This window comes from Fusarium poae, assembly GCF_019609905.1.
Source record: "Fusarium poae strain DAOMC 252244 chromosome Unknown contig_1, whole genome shotgun sequence".
NCBI lineage: Eukaryota > Fungi > Ascomycota > Sordariomycetes > Hypocreales > Nectriaceae > Fusarium > Fusarium poae.
This window is the reverse complement of record NW_025408659.1, coordinates 781869-795474: the sequence shown is the minus strand read 5'-3', so window position 1 is coordinate 795474 and position 13606 is coordinate 781869. Positions and strand designations below refer to the sequence as shown.

General features: G+C 48.4%; 6 protein-coding genes across 6 annotated transcripts; 2 read left to right on the top strand and 4 right to left on the bottom strand.

Annotated features, from left to right (window-relative positions):
• Nucleotides 1-870: 870 nt before the first annotated feature.
• FPOAC1_013035 (uncharacterized protein) lies at nt 871-2112 on the bottom strand (the record flags this gene model as incomplete). The annotated part of the gene is made up of 4 exons (XM_044857377.1): nt 871-1011; nt 1066-1538; nt 1578-1855; nt 1901-2112. The coding sequence occupies 4 exons, from the start codon at nt 2110-2112 to the stop codon at nt 871-873; spliced, it is 1104 nt and encodes a 367-aa protein (XP_044701560.1).
• Nucleotides 2113-3172: 1060 nt separating this feature from the next.
• Nucleotides 3173-4128, bottom strand: FPOAC1_013034 (uncharacterized protein; the record flags this gene model as incomplete). Its single annotated transcript, XM_044857376.1, has 2 exons — nt 3173-3766; nt 3820-4128. The coding sequence occupies 2 exons, from the start codon at nt 4126-4128 to the stop codon at nt 3173-3175; spliced, it is 903 nt and encodes a 300-aa protein (XP_044701559.1).
• A 258-nt stretch (nt 4129-4386) lies between these two features.
• On the bottom strand, nt 4387-4791 carry FPOAC1_013033 (uncharacterized protein; the record flags this gene model as incomplete). Its single annotated transcript, XM_044857375.1, has 1 exon — nt 4387-4791. One exon carries the CDS (start codon nt 4789-4791, stop codon nt 4387-4389), a length of 405 nt encoding a protein of 134 aa, XP_044701558.1.
• Nucleotides 4792-5265: 474 nt separating this feature from the next.
• FPOAC1_013032 (uncharacterized protein) lies at nt 5266-5722 on the top strand (the record flags this gene model as incomplete). Its single annotated transcript, XM_044857374.1, has 2 exons — nt 5266-5434; nt 5487-5722. 2 exons carry the CDS (start codon nt 5266-5268, stop codon nt 5720-5722), a joined length of 405 nt encoding a protein of 134 aa, XP_044701557.1.
• Nucleotides 5723-8123: 2401 nt separating this feature from the next.
• On the bottom strand, nt 8124-10691 carry FPOAC1_013031 (uncharacterized protein; the record flags this gene model as incomplete). Its single annotated transcript, XM_044857373.1, has 4 exons — nt 8124-8802; nt 8876-9922; nt 9998-10161; nt 10641-10691. 4 exons carry the CDS (start codon nt 10689-10691, stop codon nt 8124-8126), a joined length of 1941 nt encoding a protein of 646 aa, XP_044701556.1.
• Nucleotides 10692-11919: 1228 nt separating this feature from the next.
• Nucleotides 11920-13135, top strand: FPOAC1_013030 (uncharacterized protein; the record flags this gene model as incomplete). The annotated part of the gene is made up of 2 exons (XM_044857372.1): nt 11920-12876; nt 12929-13135. 2 exons carry the CDS (start codon nt 11920-11922, stop codon nt 13133-13135), a joined length of 1164 nt encoding a protein of 387 aa, XP_044701555.1.
• Between the last annotated feature and the right edge of the window lie 471 nt (nt 13136-13606).

Genomic DNA, 13606 nt, shown 5'->3' with positions numbered 1-13606 from the left:
GACGGGTGGTACGAAGATCACCCCAACTGGATCGACCCAGCGAGGCAACAGGTGTACCGCCTATGGCGTGAACAGTACAAAGATTTGCCGATTGACGCTGAAGACGTCCTCGAGCCGCCTAGGAAAGCCCTTCGTCTTTCGACCAACAAATTCACAAACTTCAAAAAGCAAAGGCGAGACGTCAGCGGGCAAACGTCAGCCTCCTTGTCACCATGTGCGTCGCCAGCGGCAACTGAGCCGGATGAGTTTGAACTATGGGAGCATGATCACGCTGCAGGCGATAAGCATGTGGAGGACCCACGTCTTTACTGGCACAAGAGAAGGCAAAAATACCCTCGGCTATCACGCATGGCTCTAGATCTACACACTGTACTTCCCATGAGTGCTGAGGTCGAGCGTCTGTTTAGCGTCACCGGTCACATGGTGGTTCCTCTGCGCAACCGACTGCATGCCGATACTCTTTCACTCTGTCAGACCATCCGGAGCTGGTACCACGCTGGTGTGATCCAGGATCTTGATCCAATGTTGAAGTGGACGGGCAACATGATACCAGATGTCGAAGAATCTGAGGATTAACAGCTAGAGGCTTGGTTTGTCAGCAAATATGGGTGCAACACCTATCAACGGATACCAACATTTATCAATCAATGTCGTTTGTTTATCAACTTCTATCAATCAACCCACCTGTCATTACGTAATCATCTATTATCTATCAACGAGGTGTTATATTGATGCTCGTTGAATTGATCCGAACCCTGGATTACTCTAGGGCTTCGGGAGCCGCAGCGTCGCCACAGACATCTATATCTGCGAAACCATCTCTATTGTCCTCTTCGTTCAGTATGCAAAACTTGCAGAATTGGCTGCTGGTCATCCGACCCCAAGCCATCGTTCCAGCCAAGTGACAAACTCAGTCTCCATCCGCAGAGCCAGCTCCCTCAGTATCCCAACGATGCGGTACAGCCCGACCAAGTTGCTGGTCTCGCCTATCCTTATCTGCTCCGCGATATGCTAAAGGCCGATTAGCTATCCTGCCACAGCCAACGACTGTGTAATGTTACTCACAATTGCATTGCCTTGATCAAATGCAAACATGAGCTTCCATGCATTCTCCATAACCATAATCATCGGTGATGTAATGATTTGCTCTTCACTAGTTCGGAGCGCACCCATTCGCTTATGACACGTCGCCACCCACAATGCAAGTTGAATCCTGGCCTCCTCGATAAGCCCACTTGCGATCTTTGTCTCCATGGGTACTGCAATCGGATCGTTCCCGACGGGCCCATATGGCGTCTGGTTGATAGATCGTTTTTCGTGCGGTAGAGCGTCTATCACCTGGCTGATATGTTGAGCCGTAGATGCCGAGGGTCGCACTGTAGTCCCCCGAACGATCATCTTATACCTCATTATATCGTATAATGAATCCGTTCGCATCTCCGGGATAAAGGGCGGGCTGATCCTCGCGTGTGTCAGAATCTCGCGATTCACCGACTCAAACCGCTTGAAAGCAAGCTCCAACAGCGGCCCATGAACGTCTACATTCTAGGCAGATTCTGAAGCTCCCTGTATCTGACGAGAAACCGCAGCTTCCTTAATCTTGACAAGAGCAGCATGTTCCTCCATGTAGGACAGAGTTTCGTTGTCAGGGTGATCCAACAAATATCTCGACCGGATTTCTTCATCACTGACTTCTAATTCTTTTTGGGCTGCATTGGGAATGAACTTTTCACCGTCTGCGATGTCGGATATGCTGTTGTATGTCTCCTGCATGTTGTCTCGGAAATGCGATCGTATAGTGGGGACGAAGTTCACAGGCTTCTGGAGGAGCTCCAGCGTGGAGCGTTTGACAGGACTGCTACATCAGCAACGACTTGAATTCGAAGACGCGGAAGATGACGGAGGTAAAGAGGGAGGTTTCAAAAAGGGCCGGGTCGGGATCGTCATCCGAAGTGTTCTTGCAGGACCGGTAGGTGTCTGGTTGTCGTTGAGAGGGCTGTCATAGCTCGTGTTGTCTTCCCAGGGATCGTCCTGTCGAGGCCGATTTGGGGATCGCCTTCTATTATTTCTAGGTGTTTCTTGAGCCGAGTCTGACGGCGGTGGAGTGGGCATGCCTTTCGAACTGGGTGTAGGACCAGACTGTGCGTCGCATTCCCGACCGAAGGATGGAGTGGTGGAAACGAGGAAGGTGTCGAGTCAGCCAACAACGTAGTGTGACAGCTGCGTGTCGTAGTCGGTCGTAGATGATAACGCATACAACCTCTAGGTTGTGCAGTGTTTCGAACGAGCCGTCGGCCCTGTCAATTCGGTCTCTTACCTCCGACGATACGAGTAGCTGGCTTTTGTGGTACCTGCATCTGATGTCACAGGTGTCCAGACCGCTCTCGCCTGCAGTTGAAGACTGCTGGTTCGTCCCTTGCGAGGTCATATTAGGAGGACTGGAAGTTTAGGGAGACCGAAATCCTTCTGTATAGCAAGGACTTGGGGATCCTACCCATGTTCTTCCGAGCTTGCGGTCCCCGGGCTGCAGGCTCTTTACATCAATAAATGCCAAACCATCTCCGTGCCTGTGTCATAAGCGGTGGCCTCTGCGTGAGAAGGTAATTCATCCCACTGTTGTGGTGATGTTCGTGGTGTGAAGAAGGAAGTGAGTAAAGGACTTCTTGACATGTTCAATGCGACCTGAAAGCTTTTTCACGGGGTCGTTGTTCAAGCGTAATGCCCGACCGGGAGGGTTGCTTTATTTGATGACCTGCCAATCTACCTCGTTTAATGTGTGCAATCTTAATCTATCTCTAAGGAGACATCATTACGTGCTTGAAAAGCGTGAACTCAAATTTGTCTCCAAGGTCGGAAGGCCACCTTGCGATTAGGAGTTCATCCGAATGCCTAGAGCGTAGTATGGAAGACGCACGTTCTTGGACCTACGGCGTCCTACGGTTCCGCATTGCGTCTATAGAGTCAGCCATCCATATATTCCACGCGCATCTTGTGAGGCGGCAAGGGATTCGGGAGGGTTGGATAGGTTGATCGATAATTCATGACTAGGTAGCCTTTTGAACAAGCCTCGTCGACTTGAAGCAAACGTTTAGAACCCAACGGCAAAGGAGGGACCTTCAAGAGAGTATACAACAAACAAAATAGAATGAGACTCCCTGACACTGTAATATGATCACACAGTATCCAGCGTTTCTTGACTAGGTACGCGGAATGCGTAATCTGGGGTGCCTTGGTCTTTGTCGGGGTGCCACTGTGAAGTTGACTTGTTCCCGTGCGACTCCAGCTCGACCTCAACCTCAGGACTCCGATGTAACTCTGCGGGGACAAGCGATATGGTATATAATACACTGTGCGCACCACGGATGGTAGCAGTAGCCTTGAGTATGTCAGCGATAATTCCTCTATGCTCGTGTGGTCTGTTGCGCACCATGAGGTTGAAATCATTGGACGATGAAAGCAAGAACACAGAGGCCGCTATAGTTAAGACAATACGAGCCATAAGGTAGGTCTTCACCATCAAGCCGGCCTCTTTTCCCGACTGGAACTGTCCCTTCGCAGCAACCACGTTGATCCATTCCCAGATGAAATAAAGGTGGTAGCCGCTGTCCGATATCCTTGCGATTATGAGTCCGTAACTGGAGATATCGAGTAGTCGGATTGTAACCCCGACGATGAGAAAAGCCCCAGCGATGATAAAACCAGACCAGATACGCCGGGGCTTGAACATCGTCATGCCTTTCCGCCCTGTGAGCGTTGAAATGATAGCCTGCGTGGATTCATTAGCCATGTGCTTTAATCTTGTCATCGAGATTGGTGCACCTCATGAGACCAATTCGCAACTATAATCCAAGCTGCGAGTACCGTGGTGTAAGGGTCGCCTTTGATCAAGGCTGGAACTGCAAGAGCTGATGTTGTCATAGATATAACAAGTATGAACAGCGACATCCGCCAAAGATAGCGCCTAGGGTGCTGTTCCTTGTAAGTCTGTGATGGTGAGGAGTCTACTGTTCTCGGCCGCCGTGCTTGGCGGTGCCGCCAGTAGACAAGTCGTGCTGAAGAAATCAGATAAGAGACACAGGCGAGGATGAGAGTGATCAAAAGAAGGATAAAAGGCGACGACGAGGGCATTTTGCGAGAAGGAACAGGATAGTTGTGCGTAGGTGAGAGAAGTGTGCTGTTTGCTTGGTTTGCAGGGTCTGCCTTATTTGCAGAGACTTGCTGCAGGTCGACAAGGCATTTATATATAAACCAGGGCTATCGTGTTGACGGTCATCGAGGAGAAAGCCCCAGCCAACGTGCCTTTCATTAAACAGAACACAGTTTTCGGGGACCGGAGCGGTTGATCGACAGATACCGCAACAGTAGCTATCATTCCGTGATCCATGTTTAACAAGCTAGCGATTCCTGCAGCCAGTGGCTCTCAGGGAAGCCGCGTCCTCCGCTATGCTGGATGTCCTGGGGGTGGACTTCCTTTAGGTGCCGAGAGAGAACCTCGAGACTAGTCGATCGGAGCCCACAATGCCTGCAGGCGGCGCCCTGCTGGATGCGGAGGTGAGGGTGAGGTGAAGAGCCATCCGGCCGCACTGGCAGTGTCTTTGGGTCTGGAAGGCGAAGAGCTCGGATGAATAAGCCAGGCCCTCGACGAGCCAGCTTGGAGATACCATGCCGCTCTCCGAGGTGCCGCGAGACACGGTCTCCATCGGCCTTGAGGGCGAACTTGCATTGAATGCATAGGATCGCTGGCTCTGGCTGGTTGAGGTAAAGTCCGAAGCGGTCGAGCTGCTCCATCATTGTTCACTTTTGCGAAGAGGATAGCTAATTAAGAAGATGATTGCTAGTTGATATTGGGCTGTTTAGGAAGGAGGGCTCTTTTCACTCTTTGACTTACCTCCTCGAGAGAGAAAGGGGGAGGCACGGTTCCCGAGGTGGCAGTAGACAAGGATGGTTGGGGATAGGTGATTGGCGCAGAAGCGGGAATGGGGCGCGTTCCCGACTTGAATACCTGGTAGGTACTTCTAGACACCTCATCTGTGCACGACCATCTCCGGTATCCCCATTGTCCTGCTCGATCACTCGATGATGTGATCCGGCTGCGCATCTTCACTACATTTAACGGAGCTCAATGTTTTTACATACTGGTGTCGACATTTCCAAATCGCAAAGTCTTCTCGACAAATCTCCTCCAATATCTATCATCCCTCATCGAGTCCGCAATATTCAAGAAAGGTTAGAACGTGACGTGAAATTAGGCAGCAACACATCAAAATGCAGGAGACGCCTTCTTCGCTCACTATGGATAACCCAAACTCTAAGAAAAGGAATGCCGATGGCGAAGCTATCGGGGGAGTGCATACCGCGAACGACTCGAGGAAGACTGACTCTATGGTACCCGCTCCAGGAGAAGATGATACGTCACAACCGCCCCTGAAAAGACGTAAACCCCAGCACTTTTGTGAAAACAATGGAAGGATGAACGACACTCTCAGGGATCCTCTCACCAAGTCTTCCATGCAATCAAATAGAAGGACAATCACCGCCTTTATCACGCCGTGAAGTACCCACAAGCACACAGGAATGTCACGATGGATGGAAAACGTTTTTCGAAGCAATCAGTCCGAGGGGAAAGACATATGATGAAGAGAGTGGTGAAGGAAAAGGGGATGCTATTCTTCCATCATCTTGGAACAACACTCCCGTGGAAGAGGGTGCAAAAACGGTGTAAGATGATGCAGCGGAATGGTCGCGGGAACGGTTCCTTCTGTGATGTCTCAAACCTGTCAGAGGTCAATCACCAGCATCAAGGATGGGCTTCTATTCCCAACAACCATTTGTGCAATTAAAACTGTGCCTCGTATTCTCAAAAGACCGACGTGCCAGGAATTCAAAAAATCGCATCAGAACGGCAAGGGCAACTTGCGATTCGTGGCTTTAGTTGAAACACCCGATCTGCATTGACATCGCTTGATGCCCTCTAACGTCACTGCAATCCTTTTGAGCAGTCTGACTAACGAGTGGTCCATGTATTCTAAACCAAATTATACCCATACGATTTTCTGGGATGATAGCTCTCCAGCGGCAGAAAGTCAGGTCGTTGGTCATTGGTGACTAATTTACTAAAGTTATCACCAGGTTTGTCTTGAATGGAAGTAGTTGCTAGTTAGGTGGGCGCCAAGATGGTTCAAGATGTACTCGATACTGTATTTTTCATTCCTATAGCTTTGATCTATCACCAAAGATCTTCAAAGGCTAGTTGAGCCCGGTACCACCTGATCCTTTCTATGCGATCATTGGCTTTATCCTTTTGTCTTTTCATTATTCTTTCTCTTTGAAATGTGCAGGGATCTTCCAGTACTAAGGTATTTCCCACTTGTCAAGACGTTTCTGTTTACTCCCATGCATTCTAAGTTACGATCACAATTCCTTAATGGAACGCGTCTTGCTGTCGCGAGATTACCATAACATAGAGATCGATGACATGTTCACACAAGACATTCCGATAACCAGATTGTGATTAGAATATTGCACCCGACAGTGATCGAGATTACTCGACGGGCTATCAGGCTTGGCGTTATATAGAAAGAGAATATAAATGAGACTCGGTAAGAAAAGACGAGGATGGAAGGAGAGAAATAGAGAGAGAATAAAAGGGAGAAGGAGGGAAAGGGATAAAAAGAGATAAAAAGGAGATAGGCGAGGAGGCAGAGGGAGCAAGAGAAGTGGACATGAGAGAGGTGGAGTTGTGACATTGACCAGGAATGGACAGCCTCATGTGTCTACATCCCCACCGACAGAGCCTTGCCCCTTCGTCTCCGCCAGCATGTACAGTGAAAAGATTTCTCTAGTCAAGACACTCAATCGCCCATTCGAATCTGTGGTATCAAGTGACTTGAACATATAAATCTATGGGAGACCCTTCGCATCCTCTGTCAAGCCTTGGCCCACTCCGCCCGAGAGAAGTTCCTCTATTGTTTTATCTTTACATAGTTTCAGCTTTCGCTATCGGTCTTCTTAATTATCTCTATCTCTACAATGGACGTAGCCGGATCATTCCTGGTCAAAACGTATTATCTTGGATTCTCGAGAGCAGGAAGAATGGTTTTAATAACCAGATCCACTATCCTGGTGAATTTCAGGTCGAATTCTGATGGTGTATCAGGCATCTGCTTGTCAAGCCTCTCGATGGCCTATTTGCCCATACCAAGCGATTTGAAACTTTGTATGTCTCTTTGGCCGATATTCTTTACCAGTACGGCTATCTCAGAAACATACTGCCAGTTTAGGGTCATCTAGTAATAACATGTCTTATGTAATTCTCAGGACTCTCGATAGGAGCTTTATTAAGTCGAAGCAGTGGCATAATTGAAAGTGGTACTACCGATGGGGGGCTGCGGTAAGGCTTTCATTCAAGACAAAATTAAGTCACAAGCAATCACCATAGCTTAATATACTTTCAATTCGAGGTTTAACTACAGAATAATACAGATTTTGTTCCAGGGTGAATATATATACCTGACTCAGACATAGTACCACAATAGATGTATATGCTCATGTTATGCCATTCATTCAGCGTATACTACGATTGGGCTCGAGGTATCTTGACTAAAATTGGTACTGGCATTGCTAGTTATCAGATATGGCGTTTGTCAGACTCCGCGTAAGTCAAGCCGGTCATTCTCCTGCACCAGTAGGCATACTTTCATTTCATTATTCAGGCCACTAAGAATTTACTATATTATTTAAGCGGTAACCTTTCGAGCGGCATCCTTCGGCTGGTACAGTGACTTATTTATAACTCCAGTATAACTAACATATTATGTTATATTATAAACTATATAGAAACTAGCGTACAAGTAATCTCGCTGGATACAGGGCTAGCTATAATACAAAGTCGTTCTACTATAACGATTATACTGCAGGCCACGATGCACCACCACAACTCCTACTTTGCCTTTCTGCCTCTCGGATAGGCCCTAGTACCTCTCTCCTTGATCGAACATCGATCGCAACCTTTGCCTTTGTTCGCTGGCCCACAGTGGCCCTGATCAGCGAGGATAATCTGCAGGGTCTGACTATCGGACCACCACATCAAGCACCTGCTCGCGGATACGGACCACTGTCCCAAGTCATATTCTTTCGCATTTTGCCTGTGCGAGCGGTTCAATATCTGGCTGCGTTGAGAATTGGCTAGTTGCCTCATCCCAAATCAGCCAGCGGCCTGAAGTAGCAATGCTGAGCCCCAAAGAAAGAATCCGGTGCCTTCGCTCTTCTGCCATGTACTCCAGTTCAAAGTATCTCTCGTCGTCGTCGATTCTGTCATTGCGGAACCGTTTCTGAGGAAGATAGCCCTCTGCGTAGAGCAGCCCCCTCATTGCGAAGTCTTCTGGTAAGGGGCGAGTCAACTGATCACTATCAAGCAGCATTGTGTGACTTTGCACTTTGTATCCAGGCTCGCAAGATCCTAACAAAGAGTTGAGCATTACAGCAGTAAGTTTCCAAGGAAATTCATCCTCCAAGTGGTTAATGGCCGCAGGGTGTCGGGTCATGTAGTGGATGAAGATCAAAATCGTGTGCAGAAAAGGTAACGTGTTTACATCTCCCTGACGATCAAGTACCGTCTCAATAGTGGCCACTCCAAACTTGTAAGCCTGCCTGAATCTCTCATCCGGCATGGTCTCGGAAATCGCACTTCCATCCATAGCAGCATCTGTCCCCTCGGGCTTCTTGGAAAGAGCTCGCATAATGACATTGGATTCGGCGCCGTAACCAAGGAGAGAGCAAGCAAGGGAGATGCCAATGTAATATCTACAAAAGTCAGTATAGCTGAATCGATTTCCATTTTCTGTTTTCGTGACAAGTATAAAAAGACTTGACTGACCCTGTTTCCTTCCATCCCTCCTTGGACTTGGCAATATGTTTATCCAGATTCTTATTGAAATCATTCATAGAGTCTTCAAGCTGGTCCCAAGACTTCTCAGAGAAGAGGATACCATGAGCGCGAACGAATGAAGCATCGATTGGATTCAAGCCGGTGGGACTGTTGCTCAACAGAGGATCAAACAACGTCATAATACTTTCTCGGGCACTGGAAAATGGGATGGGGACGCAAAGAGATTTGGTGTAGTAGAATAGCTGTTGAACTGCGTTGGGTCTTGCCAGGATAGCAAGATGGTGATAAAGTCTTCCTGTCTCGGGGTCCGTGTCTGACGCTTTGCTGTACCAATGACGGCTGACATGTCTCCAAACTTCGCGGTCGCGAATATCGTCATCTTCAATGGCCATGCGATATCGGGCAAGGTCGCCAAGACACTCGATCCAAGTATCTTCGAACGCAGGCACAGTTTCGTACAGCAAGGCCATCATACTATACGCCAAGTGCAAGAAATTGAGCATATGTTCGAGCGAGGCTGGCAATCGCTGCCGTAGAAGTTCCAGGAACGAATGGATACCGTGCCTCCACATGCGCGCAGGCATCACATATTTGGAAGGTAATCTGCGCAGGGCCGGGCTGGCGGAGGGATGCTGACTGGCGAGCAAGAAGTCGTGATGTTCGTGGAGGAGTGTTCTATGCAGTGCAATCAACGCCTGCCATTGTTCGTTATTGAGCTTCGCGTTGGCATCGGTATTGGATGATTGTGCATTATCAACTTCAATGCATTTGGTCTCGACCATGACCAGCCCCGCATATATGCCCTTGACCTCTGCGACGAGCTGATCTTGAGAGATCGGCCTAGTCTCTGGTTGGCCCATGATCTCGAACGAGTCGTCATCATCTTCATCCGAAGGTAGGGGAGGCCTCCCAGTCGGGGATACGACACTATCACCCAGTAATAGTCCATGATGCTTTTCATCATAGGTAGGATCTATACCTGCAATTTCGATGCGTGGAGCTTGTCCTGGCTGTGACTTTTCAGGATCTGTCGAGCTATGATGAGAAGAAGGTCAGTCCCATTGGGATAGAGCGAGATTCAGTGGCAAAGGTACGAGCAATAGATCTTACATTTCATTGCCTTCATGGCGTTTTGCAAAACGCGACGCCGCCAATACCACCAGAAGGGTGACCAAAATTGCAACCTGGATAATAATCCCAACGAAATAACACCACTGAAGTGAAGAGTAGGGGGGGAAGGAGATGGGCAAAGGAGGTGGTATGTTCCATTGTGACTAGATGGTCACTAAGCAGGATTGGTGGTGAAGGGACGGTAATATGACGAAGGCTGAAAGTATAGCTTAATGGAAAGTCAAACTTGAAAATGGATGTTCCTAGGGATCTTAGTTTAAATAGGAGTTTGGCTGGGTTATTCGCCCTGTCTGCCTTGTCTGCCTTGTCTGACATATTCAACTTGTTTGCCTTGTCCGCCTGGTTCGCCAGATCACATCGAGATGTACTGTGTCGTTCTCTTGTTCGAAAGAATAAGGCTTCGAGAAAGACTTACGAATGTAGTATTAGGGCCATCTAATAATATCTTCACATTGACGGTGCAATAGAACTAGATAATCATCAAATTAATCAAAAGCTCTCCTTCTTTTGCAGCTTGGGAAAAACAACTCCGGACTCACACCTGTTTATACGAATTCGGGCCAACCTTACGCGCCGACTCTGGATTGTTCTAGGTAAACTGTAGCTGCAAATACCGCCTTACAGTGATGTGGTCAAGAGAACCGTTGCAATTTCTACTCGATATTTCTTGCATCTTCGACACAATGGCCTGTCTGAGTGCTGGTGGGAAGCCTCCTGGACGATAGGTATGGCTTGCTGTGCCGCTCCGAAAGCTGTTGGGACTGCTAACGACTGCTCACATTGTCACAGAACATCTTTCTGTTGCACACATAAACAGCATGCAGTGTCTGTACTATGCTACTCTAGTAATCTTTCGGGTCCGTTCAGACATCTCGTAGGTCCGTCACACTCGAGAATACGGCTTTGGCCTTGCTTGCCTTCCTACGGCCTATCATACAGAAATAGTCGCCGCTGTAATTTGTTCACCTTTGGAGCTGGAAGCCCTTTTCGCTGTTACCCTTTATGCTCCTGACGTAGTCACTACAAACGATATAGGGCGAGATCCCGGCGAAGCCGACCTGCAAATATCTAGGGCTCATCATGGACACTGCGCTGCAATAGAAACTTCATATAGACGAGGTGCGGTGGAAGGTGACGAAGGCGATTTCAGCTCTGAGTAGACTGGGTAGCTCGAAATGGGCCCTTACTTTTTAAGAAATGAGAAGGATCTATCGGGAAGTGGCCGTGCCACAGACCATGTACGCATGCTCTGCATGTTCAAACGCGAATCGGAGAACGCGAAAAGATTTCATTTACTGATAAGATATCAGAGAAATTACAAAATCTGTAGGCACAGGCGACCAGGGTAATCTCTGGTGCCTTCAAAACCACGTCAGCCCCGGCTTGAGACGTCGAAAGACATCTTCTCCCCATCAAGCACCAAAACTGGAACCATGACGCCGAGTGACTGGGAAGAATCGGCTTCGTGGGATGAGACCTTGAGGGAAAGGAAACACAACATAGCTTCGACAGTCAAGGAGAACGGAAGGCAAAGATAAGTCCACCCAAAGAGATACAGAAGGCCAGCCATCCGGGACAAGCAAGGATTCAACGTGAAGGAAATGGAAGCAAGCATCCCGCACGTCGTCTGACCATGGTGAATAAGCCCAAAATCAATCAACGAAGAGAGCGTCGAGAAAGCACTGGGCCAGCTGGCCAAACACCCTAGTGGTGTTGGCGAAGTGGGGCGCTGCGGATAAATACTCGGGGCGCTTCGGCTTTCGGCCAAACCTCACTAGCCAGACATGGCTGCTACAAATAGGGGCTAAAATCGAGTAGGAATGTAACCTAACCCAAACTTTTCTTTTTTGCCTTAGGCAACTATCCTGGTTGGAAATTTAGGAAACTCTTTTGGTGCAACAATGACAGTCTATTCCTTATCACTTCCTTCCGCAGAGCCCACGACGCCACCAGCTGCCGGCTCCAGCCGTCACGGATCTCCTTTCGCCAGCCCGCTGGAATGTCGTCCGAAATTAAAGCGAAAAGCCGGCAGCCGTCCGCTAATTTTTCCCAAACGACAACAAGCGGAACACTCACAGTTCCTACCGGATGCTTTCAGAAATGCTTCTTATGCGGGTTCCGGCGATCCTCCATCTTCTTCTTCAACAATGTCATTAGAGGGCCTGGTCCGTGAACATAGAGAACGACTGTACGTTCGCCCTTTACAATGGACAATGCAGCATCTTCTTATACTTCACTGCCAGTTCGTGGACCATACTCGGATGCCCGATGAAGTTTCTGGACGACCTGAAGCGAATGGTCCGGGAAACACTCGGCAAACCCGCCAATTAAAACTCTTGCCAACCGCCAAAACCGCTCTGAACCAGTTGCAGACAAAATTCCATGATCCCACAGCGAGGTTATGGGCTGTTGAGGTTTTCCTTACTGTATACAAACTCATCAGTCCAAGGCCACCGAGTAGCTCAATCTTCGAATCCCTTCAACTTCGTTATGGAAAGCACCTAGAAATCCTTAAAGTGGGTCGTGTTTACTCACAACCATCCATGGTTATGGCTTACATAGATCTGGACGATGTTGAATCACTACGACGAGCCACAGTTTACACCAAATGGTATCGAAAGCTTTTCAGGCGATGGCCTGATAACGAGCCTGTGAGAGCAATTTTAAATAAAAGGCTACGCCGAATGCAACCTCGAGAACGGCAATATGATCCGTTCTTGATACCAGTTCTAGTAGCTTTAGGACAAGAGAGGCGGCGACGTAGCTTTGTCAGCGATATTTCTGACCCATTTTCAGACGCACCTGAGCCGCCGTCGAGCCCGAAGCCGCCGCAGGGCACAAGACGAGCCTCTACAAATGTAGGTTTCTGTCCCCACAGCCGTTTTCTATCACTAAAACAGTTCTCTTTAGGTTAATATCTTAGCTACAACCAGTCATGATCCGGATCACATTTGGACATACACTGTTGAATTCACCGACGCCTTTCTAGATTGCTTTGACAACCCGTCCCAGCCCTGCGAAGCAGATCAATTATCCATATCGCACTCAAGAATACCGCTCTCACCGATTGAGGTGACCGCAACAATGCTGCTGGAGATATTTGCCACGAAGCATTAGCCCAGTAGAGATAGGTCAATGGGAACGATCAAGAAGCTAGGACTATCGCATCCTTACCTCATTGCGGCCAATCGACGACCTCCATTTTCGGGTAAGAATCACAAGGCTGCACACCGAGAAAAGGTTCAGGTTGGCTATGAAGATTTACTAGGTTGTCCATAGAGTCGTTTGGGTTTGTCGATTTCGGCGCAGAGGCAACATATAATAACAAGTCAAGTAAGGAACCGTACATTAGTAAAACTACCAGGTACAAGCGCTTTTTAATGGTCGAGTGGTTACGACCAGCCCCTGTGATGAACTTGGTCCGGATACGCCTTTGGGAGCCTCCGATTCCGGATCACCATCAAGTGCCCTTGTTTGACGTCTGCTTTCTGTAGTCTTACTGTTTACCTATCGAAGAAATGGCTGTGATTGTTAGAGTTGGCACTTGTCAGAACTGCTAAGCGCCAGAACTGGACATACACTGAAACG